At 39.9% G+C, this 24335-nt stretch overlaps 1 protein-coding gene across 3 annotated transcripts in view; it reads right to left on the bottom strand.

The window, feature by feature from the left end:
- The window catches only part of ALCAM (activated leukocyte cell adhesion molecule), a 176197-nt gene that overhangs the window by 144123 nt on the left and 7739 nt on the right, over positions 1-24335 (bottom strand). The window contains exon 1 of one of the 3 annotated variants that reach the window (XM_025210741.1): positions 5165-5195. The exons of the other annotated variants lie outside the window; for them this stretch is intronic. Within the exon in view, the coding sequence (XP_025066526.1) occupies positions 5165-5180 (16 nt within the window). The 5' untranslated portion in view covers positions 5181-5195. Of the gene's footprint in view, positions 1-5164; positions 5196-24335 lie in introns of those variants that run through there. 3 annotated transcript variants of the gene reach the window in all.

A 24335-nucleotide genomic window follows, 5' to 3' on the forward strand; every position in this document is an offset into this window, starting at 1 on the left:
CAGATGGTAGGGAAATCAAGCGGCCTGACCCCTTCCTCTTTTCCATCCCCCTCACAAACTAACCCCCCCCTTGGTACCCGAGCCCCTTGGTGGTGCCTGCCCTGTCTGCACCCCTCTCCCCCCACCACTTACTCTCAGTCTCACATCAGCTTGGGGCATGGAGCCAGCCCCCACGCAGCCAGTGGTAGCCCTGGCTGCAGCCTCAGATGAAAGCCTGAACCAGGGCCAAAAATGCCTCCACCACTGTTATTGTTGCCTAGCCAGGCTGGGGCCACAGGCACCATGTGTTTCATGCCCCAGGCTGAAGCAGGGCTAGAGCCAGAGCTAGAGCCACAACAGAAGGTGAGCAGGGGTAGAATGGAGGCAGCAGGGGGAAAGATGCCAAGGTAGAGGCTGTATCTCTGACTCTGACCCCAAGCCCAGGTCAGGGCCAGAGCCACAGCAGCTACATGCCTTTGCACCTTGCACTCATATCTAAGTTGAGGGGCTTCCTCCCAACCCCCATTTATATGATGGGGGGGGAAAAAACCAAAACAGAAAAAACTTATCTTGAATTCAAGTAAATATGAAAATGATATACTAATTTTTCTTCTTAAAGCTCCTAAAACATTCAGTAGGTTTTGTTGCTCAAATGATGAAAGGAATTATATTTGTTTTCACTGCATGGATCAGTGGACAGCTTTGTCATCTTCACCTTCAATCTTGACCTGTCTCAACTAGTGTATTAATAGATTCCTTCCCTTCCTCCTCCCCCCCGCCCCACATTAGCCACATTGACATGCTGTGAAATACTACATTTTACAGTATTTTTGTAATGAACCTGTTCACATAAAACCTGCCACTTCGAGTGAACTACTTCTTTTCATATTGATATGCTAACTAAGAAATGCAACTTACAGAGAACCTCAAGTACATACACATGCATATACAATCAAAATTCAAGTTTTATTTAAGAAAACCTATGATTACTACTACTTTTTGTGGCATCAATACAGATATTATTTTTTGAAGCTGCAAGCAAAGGGAAGGAAATAACAGGACCAGCATAATTTTGCTCCTTTTTTGAGAAATAACTTCAAAGTTTTGATTTGTTTTTCTTGAACAAATAAATACTATTAGAGCTGGCTAAAACAAAAATGCACAGCATGGAAAAAAATTAATATAGCTATCCTGTTCTTTATGAAAATTTTTGTATAACATCACATACACTGAAAAGCCTACATTCAAAGATTAATATTTTGAAAAGACCTAATCCAAATTACATCCTGTTGTCCTTAGAGATACATCATTCCATATTGGATCAGCACTGATAAAAGGAAAATTGACATGATTGGCAATCAGCTTTTTTTTGACTGGTGTAGCCAATAATGTCACTGATAAATGCAACGTGCACGCACACAGCCACAGCATGCACGTGGTCACAAATGCAGCCTGGCAGCTTGAAGAGCAGCATCCAGCCGGTGAGTCTATGGGGGAAGGAAGGGGCTTGGGGGGGGGGGTGCAGACTGAGGCCCCCACAGTGAGGGAGTGGGGGTGAGGCAGGGGCTGCCCAGCCGGGCAGGGCAGTGTAGAGCCACAGGCAGCTCATCCAGGGGGCACAGGGAGCCAGGAGAGCTCCCTGCTGCTGTACACCCCCCCAGGGGAGGCATGAGGGGGGGAAAACATGCGCCCCCTGGATTTGTGCAGGAGATGGCAGTGCTGGGAGGAGGGCTATAAGGTGGGCTACAGCCACCCCAAAATTCCCAATAGCCACCCCATAGCTCCCCCCACATGCCACCACCACCTGCCCTGCCCCCGTCTACCTCAAGTGCAGCCCCAGCCCAGCCCCCACACCAGGAAAAGGCCAACTCATCCCCTGGCCCTGATTCCAGAGTGGGCAGTCCATCCTTATCCCATACACATATCCAGGGGAGCATGTCCCCCATGCATCCCCTGGGGGTGCATACAGCTGCAGGAAGCCACTCCCCCTTCCTGCCCCCTGGACAAGTCACCCATGGTTCCGTTCCATGCCCCGCCCCGCCTTAGCTGGGCACTGCCTGCCCCTACCACGGCCCCACTCCCTCTCTCACTTTGGGGATCTTGATCTGCCTCCCCCACACCACTTCCCCTTCACAGATGTAATGCCCAGACACTGCTCTCCAAACTGCCGGGCTGGCATACTGGCAATCGGCTTACATGGCTGGTTAAAAAATGGGCCATTAATATCGGCCAAAAAGAAAAAAAAACACCAAAAAACCCCCTGAACTTTAGTGGTGCACCCCTACTTGTATGCCAAGAGCCCTGTTACACATTAATTTTAGGTGGCTCCTTTTTGTTAGTAAAAAGTTTACAGATTGTCAGAAAAAAAAAAATATTTTCTGGGGTTGCTAACACTCATGTTAGTGAATGTTCATTTTTCACAAGTTAGTGTGAAACTGGAAGAGAACATAGTAGAATTGGTGGAGAATGTAGTAGTAGCAGATGGCAACTTGTACAGCAGTGACTATGAGATGACCAAGTTCAGGATCCTGAGGAAAGGAAGGAAGGAGAGCAGCAGAGTAAGGACCTTTGACTTCTAAAAAGCAGACTTCAACTCACTTAGGGAACTGATGGGCAGAATCCCCAAGGAGGCCAGTCTGAGGGGAGAGAACCACCCTGATGTCCAGAAAGACTAGCAAGCATGGCAGAAGACCCGTTTGACTTAGCAAGGAACTCTTCAGTGAGCTAAAATACAAAAGGGCATTTTACAAGACGTGGAAACTTGAACAAATAATTAGGGAGGAGAATAAGAGCATTGCTCAGGATTGCAGGGATAAACTCAGGAAGACCAAAGCACAATTGGAGCTAGCAAGAGATGTAAAGGGTAACAAGAAGAGTTCTACAAGTATCAGCAACAGGAGAAAGATCAAGGAAAATGTGGGTCCCTTTACTAAATGGGGAAGGAAACCTAGTGACAGAGGTTGTAGACAAAGGCTGAAGTACTCTATGCTTTTTTCACCTGTCTTCACAAGCAAGGTCAGCTCCCAGACTACTGCTCTGCAGGTGGGGGAAGAGCAGTGGATGTAATATACCTTGACTTTAGCAAGGCTTTTGATATGATCTCCCACAGCATTCTTGCAAGCAAGCTACTGCTCATTTTCTATGGTTCTATGATTCCATGATAGTGTAATGTAGTTTGGCAGACCAGTAATAGCTTCCATATGAGATTGCTGCAAATTTTAGGACCAGACAATTCTGAGGTCATCTAGTCTGATTACCAGTATATCACTAGCCAGTAAATTTTATACAGTTACCCACACTGAACCCCCTTATTTGTGTTTGAAGGAAGCAGAACAGCCAAAAAGGCATTGAGGGTTGCTTTGAAAGCATCAAGAAATGGACAGACCACAACTTCTGTTGGCAGTTCATTCCAATGCCCTGACCAAAAAGTGTGCCTTATCTGCATTTGCAAGTCTGAAGAGTGAATTTAAGAAGGCTTAAATGAACATTCCAACCTGAGCTACTCTCTCACTCGAGTGGGGAAGTTAAAACAAACTAGTGGAAATATTATGGCATTCTCTTTTCTTTTCCATAATTTTATATCTATATACACATGTAGTATTTGAATTAGGCACTGTAAACAAAAATTTTTAAAAAAAAATCTCATTCTTCCCATTAAATGCTAGCAATTTATTTTTCTTTAAATTAATTCTCTTAACACTTTGCTGCTACCCATTTCAAAACTGAGGTTTACAATACCATGATTTAATAAAACTCAAAGCAAAGAAGATGAAGCAATACACAATAGTTCAGTACATTTTATCTTCTCCTTTCATTACTTTTTTGATAAATTATAATGTATACTTGTAAAACTGATGCATATTTCTGAAGACATACAATTGTAAGACTTCCCTCTCTGTAGCGTTATTTAAAGTTTTCTTCTAACAATTACTTGTAAACATCAATAGAGAATATGTATTAACACAGAATTTATGGATTACAAATCATGCCCTTTGTGAGCAGCAACATAGTATTTTAGGAGTTCACGTGGTAAAATTTATCAAATGCAAAGGAACAAGTACACGTGAAAACACAAGGGCAGTTTGATAAAGTTTGGTGATCTGTCTTGTGCAAATGTACTGTAAAAATAAATAAAAGGTATTAGAGCAAACTATTTAATGCTCATCATTAACACTGCAATGCTTAGATACAAGTGGTGACAGATGCTATATAAATATCTCAAAGAACAGATTGCATGCCATACTGTAAAAAGTGTTTTGCACTATACTATATAAACCGAAGGCAAATGATGTTGTGCAAGACAACACAAAGAAAAATCTCAATAATGTAATGCTTATTTAACAACTTTTAGAGGTCAGTCATATACGTAACACTTATTAGATCTTAGCAATATTGTTACTGAAAATCCACCTAATGCTATGATAGATAGCTTCAGCACATAAAGCTCACAGAGCCTCCTGTTTATTACATCAGATGCTAAGAGATTTAAAAAACAAAAAGTAAAGAGATGAAAATTAACTAACCAGTTTGTATAGTTTAAATTATTACAGCAAATTTTCAGCCAGCTAAACAATATGAAGATATATTTCAAAATATATCCCTTGGAATAACATTTACAAAGCTATTTAGGTATTAAAAAATACAAGTACTTAGTGACATTTACAGAATACAATAGGCAAGGTCCATAATTTTCACTGCCTTTAATAACAGAAAACAGCAACAGTTTTAATGGCATAAAGTTGCAATTTTACTTCCATAAGTCATTTTGAAGAAACTTGTATTAAACTAAAGGAAATCTTATTTTTTATTGTAGCAAGTTCAGGAGGATTCAGAATGGAGATCACATAAAGGACTTCAGTTTTAGTTTAAACAGAAATGTAGAGACTTTTTGTAAAACATACTGAAAACAATTCAGAAGTTCCCACTTAACTATGTATAGACAGCTGTTAACTGGAGGGAATCAGTGGGCTGCAAAGCTCTAACACTTGCTGCAAACAATATCCTTTAAAATGTGGTGCTGTAGAGCGCATTTCTTTAAATGAACAGGGAAGAAGCGAGGGGGGAGGGGGCAGGGCCTGACACAGCAACAGCATTTTAGTCCAAAAGCTAAATTATCAAATTTAACTAAAAACAAAAAGTGAACATTAGAAAATCCCCTTAATGTTACAGCTATCCAGGTTCTTACCATGCAGAAGTAGCATGAAATACTTGCATGAGAAATACAGAAGAACCTGGATTTTTCATGGCTTGCAAAATATGCAGCAGGTTGCCATATTAAGAATGAGCCACTCAGCGATTACTACAGCTTTTACTTCAAAGGGTGCTGCTCCCCAATTCAGCTGGAGCTCATCAGCAGTCCCATGTAGTTTATTGGAGGAGCAGTGCCCTGTGAAATGAAAGCGGCAGCAAACAGCTGGAGCATGTCAGCAGTCTCACACCAGAGTTTGCCACATACATGCCCTTTGCTAATTCAAAAACTCTTTACAGAGAATTAAGGCCTTACCCTATTAAGAATCTAGGTTCTACTGTATTACAATGTGAGCCAAATAAGACAGAAAGATGCATTCAAATAATCCTGCACATGGCACAAATATGAAGGGACCTACTGAAGCCAGTTCAGGTGCATCTGCTCAGTCCCTTCTCAGCTGTCTGTACCTCCTTAAGGCTCCTGACAATTTACTCAGAGAACTCTTTCCTCAACTAATAGCCTTGAAACTGTCAAGAGTATGGTATAAACCACCAAATGAAGAGGATCACCTGTGCCAGGATGTGTCCCGGCACAGCTGACCCATTTCACTGGACAAAACAGATATCACCTAATACTGTGGGACAACACTCAGGGCACCCCTCTGCAAATGAGTGAACCCTGAGCTTCCCCCACTAGCAGAACAGCACCTGAGGAATCCATGACCATTCCTTTTCTAGTGGGAAAACCAGGGGTTCCCCAAACTATACAGACACAGACTTAGAGTTTCAAATTTGCTCCAGTACAGTCTTGGGACTGGGAGCTCCAATCACCTAATTCCTATGCCCTGAGCACACAGGATTGGGCCCCTGAATTGAGCACCTGTCCTAGGGTGGCTGTAGAGTGAAGGCTGTTGTGGGCTGCCTACACTCTCTTGCCTAAAGAAAATGGACATTGGTCACAAAATAGCAGCACAAAATCATACCACCTATGTTACAGCCACAAATTTGGGGCATTTGTGGCTTGACAAGGAGTATGGGTATCCATTTGTTTGGCCTTTGTGCCACCATAAAATTTTTCATGGTGGCACAAAGGCAACATCTGTTTTTGCTCTCAGGTAGAAGGCTGCCAGGAACGCAGCACTAACAGCAGTAAAGAGAGGCCAGAAGTATTAAACACTCATCCCATATACATATTTTTCTGATGGCCAAACACCCACTATATGCAGGTTAGAAAAACACTTGTCTAGGATGGTTCATACATAGATGATTCTGCCTTGGGCAGGAGACTGGACTAGATGACCTCCCGAGGTCTCTTCCAGCCCTGTTTCATCCATGGTTCTATGCCATTTAGACTGTCTTGTGCATCCTCTAAGCAACCTGGTGTTTGCAAACTGCTTTTGCATATGGGGCATAAGGCAGTGGCATTATACTCACTAACTAATGATAGCAAATCAGCATTTTCCAGATAGCTTGATGAAAGTAAATATGCCGTAAGTACAGACATTGTTGACTGAATCTGTGTCTTTAAAAAGGTTATCCAGCTGTATTATTTTAAAACTGGAGAGTGCTGAAGGTGATGAGTAAATGAATATTTTTCACCATTCACATGAAGATTATTCAAAATATAAAGAATTGCAGTCACCTAGAAACACTACTGATGATTTTTTTCTAAATAATTTCAATTGTATTTTGGTACCATAAAACAGATGACTCGCACTAACAAACAAGAACATATTGGTGGTTCTGCTTAAAACTTGGTAAGTTATTGATTAGTGTGCAGTGAAGATCACTTTCTTAACCAATATTTTGCTTTTAAGCAAGCTCAGCTCAAGAAGCAGCTCAACATATCTCTGTGGATTATTCAGCTGTCCACTAGATGGCAGAATGTAACACGAAATGTGACATGAAATTAATACATTTTAGATTTGTGCCCCCCCGTTCCCCTTCCTAACATACATTTATGTAAATTGTCTTAGCTAAAATTCTGTAATTAGACCAACTGCCTTTTTTTTTTTCTCATGTCAGAAGTTAACAATTTGCACTAAAATTCTCTCTACTATGCATGTAAAGCTACTTGAACTGTTCAAACAATTGGCTAATAACCTTTTGCTGACTTCTGATGGAAAGGTCAAAGCTGAGACGCATTTCTATACTCAGCTGCTTATGATGATCATGCCAAACTTAATCTTTCTTGCTCAGTAAGAACAAGGAAATTTTGCTCACCATTGATCTTTAACAAGTGCCTTATATTCAGTTAGAAAGAGAAGCCAAGATAGAAAACAAAGGCAGTTACTTAAAATCTCTCCCAATCTGAACCACCAAACAACGTGCTGTACTGAAGGAGTTGAAGCTCTTATGAAATACTGTATTTCCAATGCCCATGCAAGACTTATGCTGGGAATTCTATTCTCCCACAAAAAAGTTACCTTAAGAGGCAGAAATCTAGTAGTCGTATTCAAACAAAATATCTGTGGGAATAAAATGTACATTTCTGGTTTTTGCTTCAACTAAGAAGAGTGTTTTCATTCTTGGGTTACTGATTAACTAGTGCTCAATTAAACTAGGTACCAGAAATCTATCATTGAAAATGAAAAGACAGAAGTCTCTCTTTCACTGCTGTATACTGTGGTAAGCAAACCAGGGCCTGCAGTCACCACACAATCATCAAGAACCTTAAGAGATTTCAGGGATGGTAACATTTGGAACTGGAATTTTGTATCAACTTGCCTCGCCACATTCTGTGGGTTACTATACAAGTATCAACACAAGGGATATTTCTGGTTCACTTTCAGCGTGTTCTTCTGTGTGTGGAAGAGACAAAGTACATCAGGACTGTATGACATGGAGCCTCTCTCCCAGACAATTATTGAGTCATACTTAAAAGGCATTGCAGGCAATAAAGCATGGGCTGCTCTAGAAACAAGCATGTAATGAAAGCTAAATAAGTTTCTACTCTTAATCAAAAAGATATTTTCCGAAGTCATTTCCAATCAAAAACCAGACTACTGTATCTATAAAAGATATAGACAATAAAATACACATACCTTTTGGCATCAAGATGAAGAGTTACTTGGCTGATGGGAGTTTCACTCAATAATAAGGCAATCCACAAGCATAATACAGAGGGTCATTTTGCCTAAGGAATACTATTAAACCTCCACGAGAGATGTTCTAACATTGTAAATCCATTTTTCAGCCTGATCTGTCTACTGTAGTTTGGCTGCCTTCCAACAAGACCAGCCACTTTTGAGCAACCACTGAACAATTGTCCTGTATAACTGCTGTTAAAGGGTCTATCTGTGCAAATCACTTTACTTTGTGAACTAACCTTGGCACATACTATTTGAAATCAGGATTCCAAAAGTTGAAATGAGACTGGATCTAGAGAAACATTTAAACTTATTAAAGATTTCAATCCAACGTTGTCAAATCTGGTCCATGGCCCAACGTACTAAAAGTTTACTGCCTACAGTAATTCAGGAAAAGGGCTCATCTGTATTGAAGAAGGGACTTTTTGCTGATATAATTTATGCTTTCCCAGTATAAAAAAATCCAGTCAAAGATTTTTCCTCCCCACACCGCCCCAATCCTCACTAACTTAGCTATATACCAGTAACAGTTTAGCATAGAAAACAGCATAGTAAACAGCTAGCATGAACACTACAACCAGTGGTGATTAATAACTGAGGGTAAAGTTCTAAGATGTTGAGTCCTACGCAGCTACCCCCAGCTGAGTCTATCTGCAACTTGTCCCATATAGTAACTTTACAGCTATTTCAGCATGATTTAAAAATGGAATTTACACAGTGAAAAATTACAAATTACAGCATTTTTATTTCAGTAAGCCCCAGGAGGTGCCAACATACTACTATAACATATAAGCACTAAGTAAAAGGCAGCCTTTACCCAGGTTATTCCTCCCTTTACTTGCATCTTCTTTCTGCAATTATTGTAACTCTCATTCCAGTGTGGCTTAGAAAGGGAATGCACAGTGGAACAAAATATTTAATAGAAGATGTGATTAGCTGAAATGTGTCTTCATTCAAATTGCTGCTCCCAGACCACAGACTTGTTTCTCTCACCAAATGATGAGATGCTTAACCGGTGTTCTGAGACCAATATCCTTCAAGCTAGTCCCATAAACCCACAAAAAGAGTTATAGGAAAAGATTTAGCACGAGCAAAAAGAAACCTGGCTATGAAATGGTTATTTCAACAGAAAGCACTCAAGGGAAGGCTAAAGTTAACTAAGAAAGGGTGGACAAGGGGCCAAATTTTCTATTGGCTCATCACATTAAAGACAGGAGAGACTGGCTCCCTGAGCAATTGCCCTTCCAACTGCATGGGCCTTATTAAAACTGAAAACTCAAAGCACTTATTGCAAGACAGTGATGGATTCCCCACGTTCAACCAGCCAGAGGGGAGGGAAGACTTGACATTCCATGCACATGTTTGCATTCAAGTGAATACTTTCAGTATTAATTTGTGCACACTCTCATACCCCTTTTGAGAAAGAACATTCCCAAGGAACATGGCTCATACCCACTTCATCTCTGCTTTCTTTATTGTCCTTTTGGAGTAAAGTGTTAGGGAGCCCCAATGTGCAAGAGTCTGCTTGTAGCACTGTTATGTTCGGAGTAGGAAAAAAATGCGTTTACTCATATGCTCCTACTGCCCAACACATCCAAGGTTAAGAACCGTGGTTTAACTTTTTCCCTTACCAAGGCAAAAAAAAAGAAAAAGATTATGATATGGTATTTAGGCATATCATCATCTACATTACATTTTTCTTTCCTACTTTGTATTCTGAATAAACTGAATTGCCAACAAAATGTTTTATGCTATTGATTTTTAAATTAAAAATAGCTTTCATTACTGATCATCAGCAGAAATTCATAATGAAAAAATGGATTTAATAATATTGACTGCATGTTGAACCACAAGGGTTTATTGGTAATAAAACACTTAATTACCAACTCAATTATCAATAGACATAACAAATGAAGCACAGTTCTATCATTTTTGTAAGCAGTGCAAAATAAACTAGATTGCAAGATGTTACGTCTCAGCTCTGTATTCTTGGGCAACCCTGGTACAGGATGCAGTCTGTTTGACTCACAAAGGACTCACCACCCCCCACCTCCCCTCCTCTACCTAAACGAAACTGATTAAGATGCAGAGAGACACGCACCTAAGACCCTCACCAGATAAGGGTGACAAGAGTGAATCAACTGCCCTAGGTCTCATTTACATGAGAGATGGAAAACAGAAAGCCTGAAGCAGAGACTGCAGTGAATTCTGGGACCAGAGAAGCAGGAGAGCGCTGCATGATGGGGAATCTGTGCTTCCAACGTTAATCAACCCATGTTCACACACACCCAGCTCAGCATTTATCAGACCAGTTCTAATCTGGATTTACTAAGGACTTTTCCCCCCCCAGACACGCACACACAGCTCTAAGTTTAATAGGCATCTCAGGCCGTACATTCCCCGGTCCCACTATGGGAGGCCTATTTAAACTTGATTGACTAAAACTCGGTTGCCGGGTTAGGGAATGCTGAGGCAAGAGACCGAGTCAGAGGGGGTATGGGCAACATTTGAACAATGGTTAAGGGTTCATCACAGCATCCAGCCTGCTGGAGCCCTAATCCCAGGTGTTGTCATATCTTTCCCGAGACGACTGGTGGGAGTCCTCTCCACAAAAGGTTATGAGCACCCCAATAATTGCTTTAAGTCTGTTAAAAGACTATAGTAAGATCTGGAAAAGTCATGCTAAGCTGAGGCTTGTGCACAACAAGTAAAAATCCAAAATCCTGATGCTGCAAGCTATCTATTGTTCCTGAAGAAACCATGAGATATCCCATCAGTATATCTGCCACCCATAGGAATTTCAAGCTGGCTCCCAAGTATTTGGGTTACTCCCTAATCTTAAGTGTTTCCTGATTATCAATCAGTTTCCTGAGATGGTCCAAACCAGATAACCCCTTGTCAATAGAAAAGACAATGATTTACACTACTGAGGGTGCTTCGAAGCAGCTAAACTGAGGGTATAAAAATCTGTAAGTGTGTGTGCTGCTAGAAGAAGAGGAAGAACAGGAAGAGGAAAAGGAAGGAAAAGAAGTAGAAGCAGGAGGAAAGAAGGAGAAGAAGAAAACCCCTGTGCTGACACCATCCCCTGTCGTTCTTGGGACGCTGGAAGAACAGATCATCTCTCCCTTCAAGGACTGTGCTACAGACTGTGCCTGTCAGCTTTGCAGCCTGAGTACCGTGGACTAGGTGAGATCCCAGCGTTCTCTGTCTTCTTTCTAGGCATAAACTTCTGAACCTGAACTGTATCAGTTAAGCTTGAGCTAAGTTTCCCCAAATACTTAGTGAAACCAGGGTAGTATTGTCATTGTTGGTGTTTGTTTTTCTTTTGCATGTCTATTACTACTAGTACTATTATATATTTCATATGCTTAGCAATAAATAACTTTTATAGTCAAACTGGTAGTAATTGGGTATATTTTTCCTTCTCTGCTTCTCTTTCCTCCCGTGCTCTGCAGCAACGCTTCTTTTACCTATGCTAAAGATCCCTGTGAAGCCCAAATTATTGTGGGGTCTGCTCATCAAGAGGCCAAAGATTGGGACGTGCTGAGTTTGAAACACATAAGGGGATCAGCTTGTATAGGCTGATTGACCCAGTTTGACTCAGACGTGCCCTTATGAACTGAATGCTGGCCCATGAGGGTGTCAGCTGGACACGCAGCCGGATTCAGAGGGATTCTGTTTACCTGTGTGCTTGTGTCTGACTGCATTTTATTGTTGCTCTTATGAACTGATTCTTGGCATACGAGGGTGTCAGCCTGTCCATGCTGATCAGCCCGGCCAGGTCAGGCGTGGCATGTTAATTTGTGTGTGTTTGTGTGTATGACTGATTTGGTGACTGGAGGAACCCAGCCCATTGAGATTGAGTCCTGCAAGATAGCTCCACTGGGGGTGAGGGCTTGCAGAAGGGAGAAATACAGCTCTGTATAGTAACACAAGCAGCACTCTGACAGAATCACCAAGACCCTAGAAACTATCCCTAATAAATGAGCACACCCCAAAGTAATGGGCAGATTTGGTAAAAAAGATGACATTTACAGTTTTTACTACCTCTACTATCCCTTTGAGAGAAAACTGGAGATACAAAAAAGCCATCCGTCTCCCCCTTTTTGTAGTCTCTTCTCCTCCCACTTCCTCGGGAGCTTTATTTCTTCAACCCCACATGTCCTTCCCTTGTCAATGTTCTTCCATCCTTATCAGGTTAGTCTTTTATCAGTAGTTTCATCTTCCACTCCCCAAAACAAATTCACTGGCAATACAGGCTGGTCAAAAGCCCTTTGGCAAGGAATAAGATTCTCTTAGCAAGGTGTCTCTCTAACCCATAATAACCGGCCACTATTAAACACTCCCCCTTCCTGCAAGGCTCCCACACTATTAACAGCAAGACAGCAGGAGGGCTGAATACAGACTAGCCAAAGGGACAAAAGAGAAGCTTTATTTCCTATGAATGTCAGAAGACTGCTATTGCTTGTCACAGGTAGAGGGTTGAAGCTGGCCACTCTCTCATCCAGAGGGTCTCTCTGGACTGAAGACTGGAGAAGGGAGGGAGAGTTTCTGAAACATCACACCTCAAGAGGCCTTTAGAAAAAATTAAGCTTTTGCCTGCCACTCTCACATGCACCCCTCCTTCCCCCACCCAACACATGTGGATCTTCCCCTTAAGCAATGCAAAGTGAAATTCTCTCAAGTGGCTTGGGCAGAACATAGGGACAACCCAAGAAGAGTGCATGACACCGAGAACTCCGAGAAAAAGAGTGTATAAGACAAATGCTTTGTCTAAAACTACATGTGGATGTTGAATGAGAACCAAACCAGACAGGTTGAAAAATGTGACTGCTATTAATGTGTTGCGTGTTTAACTGCAGATACCAAAATATACCCAAGCAAAATACTTTCATTTTCATTGACATCAGAAGTTGGTTGCTGGCTTTCCCAGCGTGAATTCCACAACCGACAGCAAGAAGAACAAGGTTGAAATGACTAATCATTACCATACTTGTCAAAATAAAAGCCTAGGCCAGACTTACTAGAAATGTATCTGTTTATCGAAAAGGATGTACAGCCAGTTCCAGCTGGTGAGAATAACAGCAGCAAAAGATCATCAAGGTGCTAACTTAAGTGGCTTGAAAGACTTTTTTTTTTTTTTGTAAAGAGCATAAACACACATAAGATGAAGTAGACCAGTTTATACAATGCCTCCAATACTAAACCTGTTCTTTAAAAATTGGTCTTTAACCAGAAAGAACAAACAACTGATGCAGACAATAATGTAACAATGTAAAGGGTGACCATACCTGGATTAAAAGCAAAATAAAGCAGATACTTGCAAAAAAGTAATTGGAAAAACTGAATATTTTATATTACAGAGTCTCATAATATGCCCTCTAGAAATCTTAAGATAATGAACTAATAAACTGTATTGAATTGCTATTTATCAAAGGCTACATAGGAGCTCAAAAAGGTAAAGGAATTGAGGAAAAAAGCTCCTATTGATACAGTTCTGGCCCTCACAAAAGACCCTACCCATACTAGCCACCCCTAAACCTCAGAGTAACAGAACTGAACAATTTGAGACGCACAGAAATGCATGAGCAACTGCAGGGTAACTGGAAACACAAAGGGCAAGTATGATGGCTTTATATACAGGCTTGAAATTTTGAAATAATAATAATCCATTTTATCCTTCCAGGATTCTTTTATTGGGAATCTGAACTTGGGCAGAGGACTTTAATACTGCCACACAAAATACTGCCTAGTATTATTATTTTGTGTTACATTAGATAACAGAATGAAGGATCACAAAGAAACAAACAACTAGCCATTTGGGGTAGCTGCAGTTTCAGGGATCAGCCTGCCTTTAGTTTTATGCTGCAGCCATCTTTAAAGGCTAAGTTAAAAGAAATGATACAGAAGATACTAACAGCAGGATGTGCTGCAACCCATCAGCAAAGAAAGAGAAGCAATATAAAAAGGCCTAGAGAGGTCAGAAGTTTGAGCAGGAAATAAAGAATCAAAAAGTGAAAGTGATTCTTGATTCTGAGATGCATGAAAAAAGCATGATGCTGTATGAGGTGGTATTTTGAAAATAAAGCCAATAAATTACTAGAAGCAAAAGGTGAATACTTTTGGTGGAGTACTGCGTCCAGTACTGGGCACCGCACTTCAAAAGGGATGTGGCCAGCCTGGAGAGGGTTCAGAGATGGGCCACCCGCTTGGTGAGAGGGCAGCAGGACAGGCCCTACGAGGAGAGACTGAAGGACCTGAACCTGCTCAGCCTCAGCAAGAGGAGGCTGAGGGGGGACCTGGTGGCTGCCTACAAGCTCATCAAGGGGGATCAACAGCAAATAGGCAGAGCTCTTTTCTCCCCAGCACCACCTGGGGTGACAAGGAACAATGGTCATAAGCTGATGGAGAATAGGTTTAGGTTGGAGATCAGAAGGCAATATTTTACAGTTAGGGTGGCCAAAATCTGGAACCAATTTCCCAGGGAAGTAGTCCTTGCCCCTACCTTGGGCAAATGCAAGAAGAGGTTGGACGATCACCTGTCTGGGGTCTTGTGAACCCAGCATTCATTCCTGCCTGTGGCAGGGGGTCAGGCTAGATGATCTGTTCAGGTCCCTCCTGACCCTAGCTACTATGAAACTACTATGAATAGAGAATTAGATGCAATCTTACAGTATGCCTGCATGGCTAGGAAGATCTGAAAAGTTTCTGATGCAAATATATACATCATCACAAAACAGTGAGGAATTTTCTCTGTCACTAGTAATAAAGAATCAAGACCATCCAGCTACATTCAGTATAAATGTAGCAAATTTCAGGGCTTTGATGAGCGGAGAGAAAAAAAAAAAAGTGGAGCAGCACAACTGTTGTTTTCCCTCTATCCTCTCCTGTCAACCCTCCACTGTTCATGCTGCTGCGGTTGAGATAACCAACAGGGAAACAAAGGCCAGAGCAGCAAGATCATGTAACTACAAAAAGAGCTAGGTTGTAGGCCATCACCAAGTATTTAGTTGATGAAAATACATGTGCCACCTTCTTCACCTGGGCCTAATCTCCAGGTCACTTTTTTGTTACTAACTCAGTCCTGCTCTCAGAGAAGGCAAAGTTTTGACAAAGACTTCAAAGACAGCAGCATCAGGCACCAAAGGAACAGCCTGTAGAGCTACACTGAAGCAATATGCAGGTATTTACAGAAAATTATAATAGCTTGTAACCTTTGTTAATAAGTTCCAGGGCTGGACATCTGATTAGAAGAATGAAATTACATTTGCCATTTGTTAACTCCTGATAAGCAGTGGCTATAATTGAGTCATACATTTACTGTGCATTCAACTGCACCGTTATGAAATGCTATACGTGAAATATGGATATTTATCAATTGTTACATCTGTTTCACTGAATACTTCTTCCCATAAAGGATGGGCTAAAATAAAAAAAAGAAACAAAAACTTAACTACTTGGGCTAAGGAGCAAGTTGTATGCTGCTTCTATATATCACCTTTAAGGAGATGTAGTTAGCCATGTTAGTCAGAAGTCAGTTAGAAGGCAGGGCAGGGCAGCGTGTTTAAGATGAAATGATTCAGGTAGCCTTTAAGATGTCACCCTGTCCCGTCTTTGTTCTATATGCCCATGTGCATGCAAACAGTAATGCCTGTTATAGGCAATTCCTATGTTTTACCCATGGGACATACCTTTACTGAACACATCCATGACCAGCCTGCTCTACTGTCAAATATAGGTCTATGATGTAGAAAGATTTTATCATTCTACCAGAAAGAGGAAAAACAACTATATCACAAGTTTAAAAAAAAAGTCCAATATTTTAAGATGTTCTTATTTAAAAAAAATACAAACTGAATACTTATTCGCCTGCCTTCCCCCCCCACCTTTGGAATTCATCTTCAAAACAGCTACAGGGAAGTAGCTTATAGCAGGAAGTCTGGATTGTTATCATTCCTCCTACTAAGATCAATAGCTGAGAGAAATTAGCTGGATCCTTTGATTGTGTAGCTCCCAATTTTTGTTTTCCTATAATGGAAAAAAAAAAAATCAGTACTTAGCCCAATGGTCTAGAAAGAAGAAAACAACTTTATTAACATTACAGAATAAAAGTAACTTCCCCCCACACCAAAATCTGAGCATTTTGTTTTTCACCAGATGTCTTGGCCAACACATGGTACAGAGACATACTTGAAGCAAGGAAGGACTTATCTCTGATCAATGTGGAGTAAAGTTCAAAAAGAGTAAAGCCATTGACTTACGTCAAAAATGCTGAAAGAACAGAGTTGGGGAGATACTTGCCCAGGTTAGTCAGCTCTAGATTAAATGCAACTTCAGTAGCCATTAGTCTGAAAATACTGAGGCTACTTAAAATGTGAGGATCCCACATGGAAAATGAAGGGCAAACAACACTCTATAATCTTGTTTTAGAGCGAATAGAAAAAGGATAAGCACGTGTATAAAGCGTGAAGAGAAGTGTCAGGCAAAAACAAAAACAAAAACTTGTTAAGTAGGAAGACCATATGTCCTGGGCAAACCAGGACAGTCTCGACTTCTGTACTCCCATCCTGGCTGGTGGGTCAAAAGCCCCAGAGTAGAGTTCAGTGGGACGCAGAGCAGCATGATCCGCAGGCAGGCGGGCCAGCAGGCACCGCTGCTGCTGGGCAGGAGCAAGAAAGGCAGACTTTCAGGGTGAAGAGGGCATGACAAAACCAATTGCCCTGACTTTCTCTCAGCACCAGACAACATTACAGGCTCATTGGCAGGGTATGAAAAAGAAAATGAGCTCTTCCCTCAGAAAACAAACAGGTATGCCTGTGCTTTAATACATTACTGTCTTTCCTTCCCCCATTTCTTTTCAGAATCCCATTTTGTAAGGGTTCTCTCTCTCTCTCTCTCTCTCACTTTTTCCTCCTTTTTTCTCTGTTCTCATTTCCCATCTAGTTTAAAGAAGAGCTGCTCTAGCCCCTCTGCTCCCCAACCTGATCCTCAATGCCCTTAGGGAGAACAGCAGTAACTAGGCTCCTTCCATCTTGTTAAAAGGAGATGCAAGCTCTGACACTGGGTCTACAGGAGACGTACCTTATTCCAGAAAGAATCCTTTTAGTAATACATTTTAGATTAGTTCTTCAAATAAAAATAAGCTTATAGCAGCAGGGGGAAAAACAGCTTTTTTTGCAAATATAACTGCATCTGTATTAGGAATTTTGCTGGTATGAAAATGTCAAAAATGTGCACATTCCTACCGCTAACACATCTAGGTTTCTGGTGTAGACCTAGATTAAGCTCTGCTGACCACTATTTTATGCACAGAGCATGAAGGATGCACATTCAAACTAAAAGGCTTACATTTTCTGTCCAATTTATGCCTAAACCATTTCTATAAACATACACATAGAAAACCTTCTTTTGGCTTGCAGCAAGAAGCAGGGTGGTAACATGCATAGGAAAGATGGATTTATATTTAAAGCAAATGAGAGGGAATAAAAAAAAAAATCCAAATTATCATCCATTCCTAAATGCTACAGACTATCCATCGGGGGGGGGCGGCACTTACCACAAATCAGCTGAATTTGGTGCAACTGTTTTGTCTGTCTGCTCCTAACCCACAGTAATAAGTACAGCTAAATCACAATACAGGTTACCCATGCTTTATGTAGGTTCTGAATGTGCAAATTCGCTCTTATGCAATGACCCTTTTTATACCCCAAATCCATTATTTGTGCGGCAAATTCACCATTATGCAATCAGCGTGGTGGAAGCCCGCAGTCAGCTGCTTTGTGCGGTACATTGTGGGAGGGACACATACCAAAATATAGTCTCCTGTGTGGATCTGTGCTCCTAGCTCGTGGTCTGCGATGCATGTTTCTGTAGTTGCCATCCTCACTATGGTTTCACCACCACCCTGTGCTTGTGTGTGCTGTCTGCTGTTGGCGAGTACCAAAATTGTCTTGGAAAAGTGGTAGAAACAGGTCTGGGGCTCAGTACAGTAGACGTCTTGGAACGTATCCCTATATGTTACATTATAACGTGGGTTCCCTTTATGCTAATTTGAGTTATGTGCCGTTTTCTAGGAACACACACACAGCATAAAGCAAGGGAAACCTGAACCTGACACAGAGCAACAATTTTCAGAGTTTAGCTTTACTTACTATGTATTAGAAGTGAACAGACAAAAAAAAAAAAAAAAAAATCAATGAAATGAGGAAGTGCACACTTGCAAGCAGTAAGCGTCCCCCGCATCCATCCATGACCCATCTCTCGATTAATGGCAGATCTTTTTCTAGCTCCATAAATAAGAGCTTCACAATGTTGTTTGAGCAACCCATTTATTATTTGAAAGTGAGCATTACCAGGAGACAAGTTTCATGAATTATTGTTAGAGGAAAAAAGAAAAAAAAAAAAAAAAAATCAGCATAAAGTGCGATTCAAACTGAAGTAAAGGTTTAACTATCTTTGCTCTTATTGTTCCACTGAAACCAAGTACTAGCTAAAGGGTGCTATATCTGATTCTAGCCAAATCTTGAATCTTTATTTGAACAAATGCAATATCCTTTTCATGTACAAAGCTAGTACATAGAACAAGGGCTTTGATTGATGGAAATTGCAAAAATAACTCTGTTTTTAGTAAGTTCTATTTTTCCCTAGTAAGCTTGGTAGAGGCCTTGCTTCCAATTGCAAATTTCACTGAATATGAGCCAAGATTTTATTTTTCTATTTATGTTAAAATATTTTTTATGATGAAAGTTTCTGTAGCTAGAGGCAGGTAGATTTCTTTTTAGCTTACATGTTGTAGACTCCCTGTCTGTGTCTAAGAGTTCCAAAAAGCATCTGAGCAACAAGCGTGAGTCATTTTCTTAATAGTCTACCAAAAATATGCTTCATTAAAAGAGGAGAGGAAAATGTTTCAATGGAAATAAGCTCCTAGAATATGTTTTAATGACCATGACAAAAAGAGCACTACATCTCTTTGGTACGAAGTAGAGCACAAACAACACGTGAATAGGACCATAACTCTATTATAAACTGCAGCCACAAACAAAAAGGAAAAAAAAAATGCAGAATTTGATAGCCATGCATTTCAATACACCTCATTCTCAAAACTAATAAAAAGGTATATATATCTGTAAAAGTAGATCTTTCACATTATGTCTCATTAAAATAATCACCAAACCACAAATCTGTTTTAAAGGATTTCCTTGCATTTTAATTAGTAATCATAAAAACCTGATGAGATCATCTCCATTTATACAGTCCTATTTTCTCCATTTTAGTTGTGCACCAGCCAAAAGCTTACCAAACTGTATACTTTAGGCTGTCAGGTTCAAAGCAAAGCTCTCTGTTTTGTATATTATGCCTTTTTCACACACACAAGTGCAATATAAATACATAAGGACAAAGTTTAAGTGGTCAGCTAACTGAACTACAGTTCACAACCTGCACTGCAAACATGCTATTCAGATTACAAAATTACAAAAAACCTATACCTGAAAACTTTTAGGGTAAATTTTGCTACTCTGCCATCTCTCTAATGAGATCTCTCTCCAGAAAGGCCAACAATGGGGAAAAAACAGACCACGTGACTCACTAGTTAACTGGATCCCAACAGCAACCTGAATTTACTATTTCTGACCTAGCTCACATACTGACATTTTACAACTACTGCAGTCCTTACCAATACAGCAAAAATATATAGAATGAACATAAAAAGCAGCACAAGGTAGTGTTCACATGTAAGATCTCATCTTGACCTTGTTGCATTTAAATGTACAGGCTCAAGAGTCAATTAAGCAATGAATTCAAGTAGCCAAGTAGTCCATGTTAAAACTTCATGTTTGAGTATCAGTTGGTTAGGTGTCCATTTACAACTTGTATTAGAAATAATATAACTTGTTCACAACTTCAGCTTCATTTGATAGGTTGTTTTTTTTTTTAATAAAAAAAAAGTGGATTTTCCCTGTTCACCTGGGCAGGCAGCATGAAAAGACACAATTAAAAGAAATCCTGAATCCACAAATACAGAAGTAATTTGTTTTAACTATAATATATATACACATATTATACACTATAATACACACACACTAATGTTTGTATTAAACAACTTCAAAAAAATCTATTCACGATATACTGTATAAACAGAGATTTATTTACTCAAGAGATCAAAATGCTTGAATTGTTTGTATTGGTAATTAAGAAGAGATGCATGTTGCTCTAGAGAAAATGTGACACTCCAATAAATATGTAATTAGATATTTTAGTTAAAATAAGCAATTATACTCAATATTTTGCATCCCCACGGCCACCACCTCACCTCATGTACACTTGCAAGAAAAGTAAACAATTCTGGATCTTCAGAATAAAAATAGGATATATATAGTATAAAAGCAGTTCTTAGAGTATCTCTAATGATAACCCAAGAGCATAGAAGAAAAAAGAACACTGGTCACGTCTACATGTGATGGTACGGCAACATGCTACAATGATATAGCATCTGCAGGCCATAACTGTGACAACACTGCTCCGTTGCCATAGCAACACATTCCCTCAGTATACCGCATTGCTACAGCAATGTAACAACTAAAGATACTATATACCCCTGGAACAATGCAGTAAGGGCTGTTACGGCGCCATAGGGGAACGTGTAGATGGACCCACTGAGATGTGCAAATCTAAGTAAATGCTTACATAAATCAAAGATCTATGAGGCAAGTCCTTATACTTCAAGTGGAAGCTTGCTAAAACTTTTGAGAAACCACTGCAGGGAGTAGGTGACTTGCTAAGGAATAAAAATTATGTGGTGGTTCTGATAAACTGTAGGAAAAGGAGTTCAGTCAATTACAGACCCAAAGAAACTCTGCGACTGGGATTTTCAAGACTTGAGCCCTGGCTTAACTTCAAACTGATTTCAATAAGAACAGAGGTTTCTAAATGACAAGCATTTTTTAAGGTCCCACAATAAAATATTTATAATAATTGGGACAGTCTACCTCTAAAATCAATTCAAAATGGATTCACTTACCACCATGTAGCAGAGTTCAAGACACTTATACACATCTGAATGTGACTTGGTGAATTAACATGTAATGTAAAAGCTCCCCACCACTTTTCTCCCCCGCTTCCTAAAAAAAAATAATGTTAGAAGTCCACCAAAGTCCAAACTTTAAAACAAAGGAAAAAGTTGTTCCTTATTTTGAAATACATCTCATCACAAAAGAAAAAGGTATAAAACTACATCTTATCATTGGAGTATAATCCAATTAACTCTTTTTGCTGCTACAAAATGCCTCAACTTTATTTCATTGTTTTAATCCCTTATAAATTAAACTCTATTATACCTTAAGGTAGCAAAACAACAGATATAGATTGGTTCATTCACTACTGAAGTTTAATAACATCAGTCAAAAAAATGTCATCACCTTTTACTCATCTTCCACTTAAACATTTACTGCCAAGTATTTTCTTTCAATCTGTATTCCACAATTTAAACATTTGCACCTAGATAATTAATAAATAAAACCAAAACAAAAAGCTGAACATTACAGAGCTAGGAACTTTCATGATTTGATCTCACCTCTCACTGTCTGATGTTTTCTTAACATATGAGCTCCTGAAGGGAAGTGATTAGGTGAGAATTTCAGCTTTTAATTAAAACTTTTCACAGGCCACTTCAGAACGCAAAGAAAAGCTTGAAAATGTAATACAAAGTCACCCTTAAGGAATCAAAGCAAATAAAAACCTGAAATTAATCATTAAAAAATGAAACAGATCTCTAAAACCACCAGATTTTTTTTTTATTATTTTTTTTAATACTTGTGACTGCTAATACTACAATTTAAAGTTACGGTTATGCCCAGTGGTAATGCAAAGACCAGAGTGCCCAATGCAACCAAAAATGCCTGCAGACACAAGATGTACTCAGTATGGTGGATTTTCAGATGGCCTGCCAGCAACAACAAATATTAGGGACATTACGTTGACTGGAGAAGTAGCACTCTTAGCCTTCTTGAGTTTGCATGGTTCAAAAGTTGGGTTGCATTGGCCCCAAAAACAGTTCCATACACTTCCTAACTCCAGTCCAGGAATAATCCATCAGAAATGAGAAGTCAAATGTTACAGTTACTAGAGGACCGCAGTTTGCAAGTTAGACCATTCAAACCTACTTAGAAACAGCATATATCACTATATCAGTGAAGAAGTCTCTATTCTTACCTCTGCTACGTAGTTGGGAGCATCTTATGGAAATAACTTGCCAAATGAGCTCTAACCCCTTCTGTCATTAGCCCACATTCTCAAGAACCTCCTTCTACTAAGACCATCCATCAATTGGAAGGCCTGGTCTCCAAATAACAGAAGTAAAAGTATTATAAGTAACTTCAGAGATGCATAGTCTTTTTACTCATTCTTCTTTCTTAAGATAAGGGAAAATGGTTGACTGTAGGTTATCAAAGGAGACAGGACCCATGTCAGTCTGAAATCAGGCAGAAGGCAAGGCAGAGGTGCACCTATAGGCTAATTGAACCAGAGATACACAAGTTTCCATAATCCATAGCTCACTTCATTAGATGTTTTCTGGGAAGTAAAGAGGCTCAGATGTTTGAGAAACCTGCCATCGTGGAAGGAACATATGGGGACAATACTGCTGAGCTGTTAAATGTTTTATTGGGAGATGAAATACCTGGGTTCTAGTTCCACCTCTGTTAAGTGCTGTTCAGCAGAACTTTAGACAAATCACTTAGACAAAAAAATCATTCCTCAACCTCCTCCTCCCTCCCACCCTCTCCCCAAAAAAGATTATTTTTTTCCAGAGATAAACAGAAAAAAAATCCACTTTTTATTTAATGTTTATCCAGCATTTGAGTCATCTTCAAAGACTGAGCAGAATTTGAAAGTATGAAGTTCTGAATGCAGCATTATAAAGTTTCCATGCAAAACATATCCAATTAGTAAAGTTCTACAAGAGCTAAAGGAATCTACTCAATTGCATCAATAAAAAGGGTCCTCTAGCTCCTCCTTCAAATACCAGGCATTCCAAACTATAGATTTCCAACCTCAGTCCATCTCAAATGAGAGCTGGGCAACACAATATGTTCAGAGAATTAACAAATGCATATTCCATCATATTATGGATAGAACAGAATTCTAGAGACAAGACAGAAAGTTCCTGCCCTTTACACTGAAATCAAGAGACCTCCAATTTGAGCATCTCTGTTGTTCACAATAAGGAGCATCTCCCAGGAAGAGCAACAACTACTGGTCAAATAAGAAGACCCAAACTATTTAGGGCTTTATAACTTAAAACACGTCTTAAAATTTTCCTCAAAACTTGGGAGAATTGGTGTTCTACACTCTTTTCTAACATACTGACCAGTATCAGACAGACTGTTTTGCACAAACTTACACTATTAGATCCATTTTAATGTGCAGCGGTGTACATGAAGGGTATCGCTACCTTTTAATTTAGGAGACAAAAACACCCAATGCATGTAGCAAGGATCACTTCCAAGACAAACAGTTAAAGCAACATGTCTCTGTTACACAAAGTTCGGCCTACAGAAAAGGCCTAAATCTGACAAATTGTAAACCTGAGTTACAAATGATGGATGCACTCAGTTTACAAGGAATGCAAATATCACTGTTCGCAACACTGCTGGATACTTCACCAAGAAACTAGCATCATTTCAGTTTTGTCTGGATTAAGCCTCTGTCAGCTCACATCTATCCATTGAGTATTCATGAGCAAAACAAAATACTTCTTTATTCGTTCCATTGCATCATCTGAGTCTGATGTAATGGAAACCAAGAACTGAGTAGTATCCTGAGCATACTGAATATGCTGAAGCCCCTACTTCCTCACCAACACTAAACATGTCACATACACAAATGGGAAGTGTTACCAAAGAACCCCTGCAATATTCTTCATGATCCTCGGAGCAGAGGAGCTAACCGACCAAAAAAAAAAAAATCACCTTTTCAAACTTTCCAGAGTTGATTATATTACTCAAAGTGTTCTAAAGGTAGCACAGCTTAGATGGATGTTGTGCTACAGTGTTAGAAACCCCACTACTACTACTAGAAAGAGTG

Source organism: Alligator sinensis, unplaced genomic scaffold (assembly GCF_000455745.1).
Source record: "Alligator sinensis unplaced genomic scaffold, ASM45574v1 scaffold924_1, whole genome shotgun sequence".
Taxonomy (NCBI): Eukaryota; Metazoa; Chordata; order Crocodylia; family Alligatoridae; genus Alligator; species Alligator sinensis.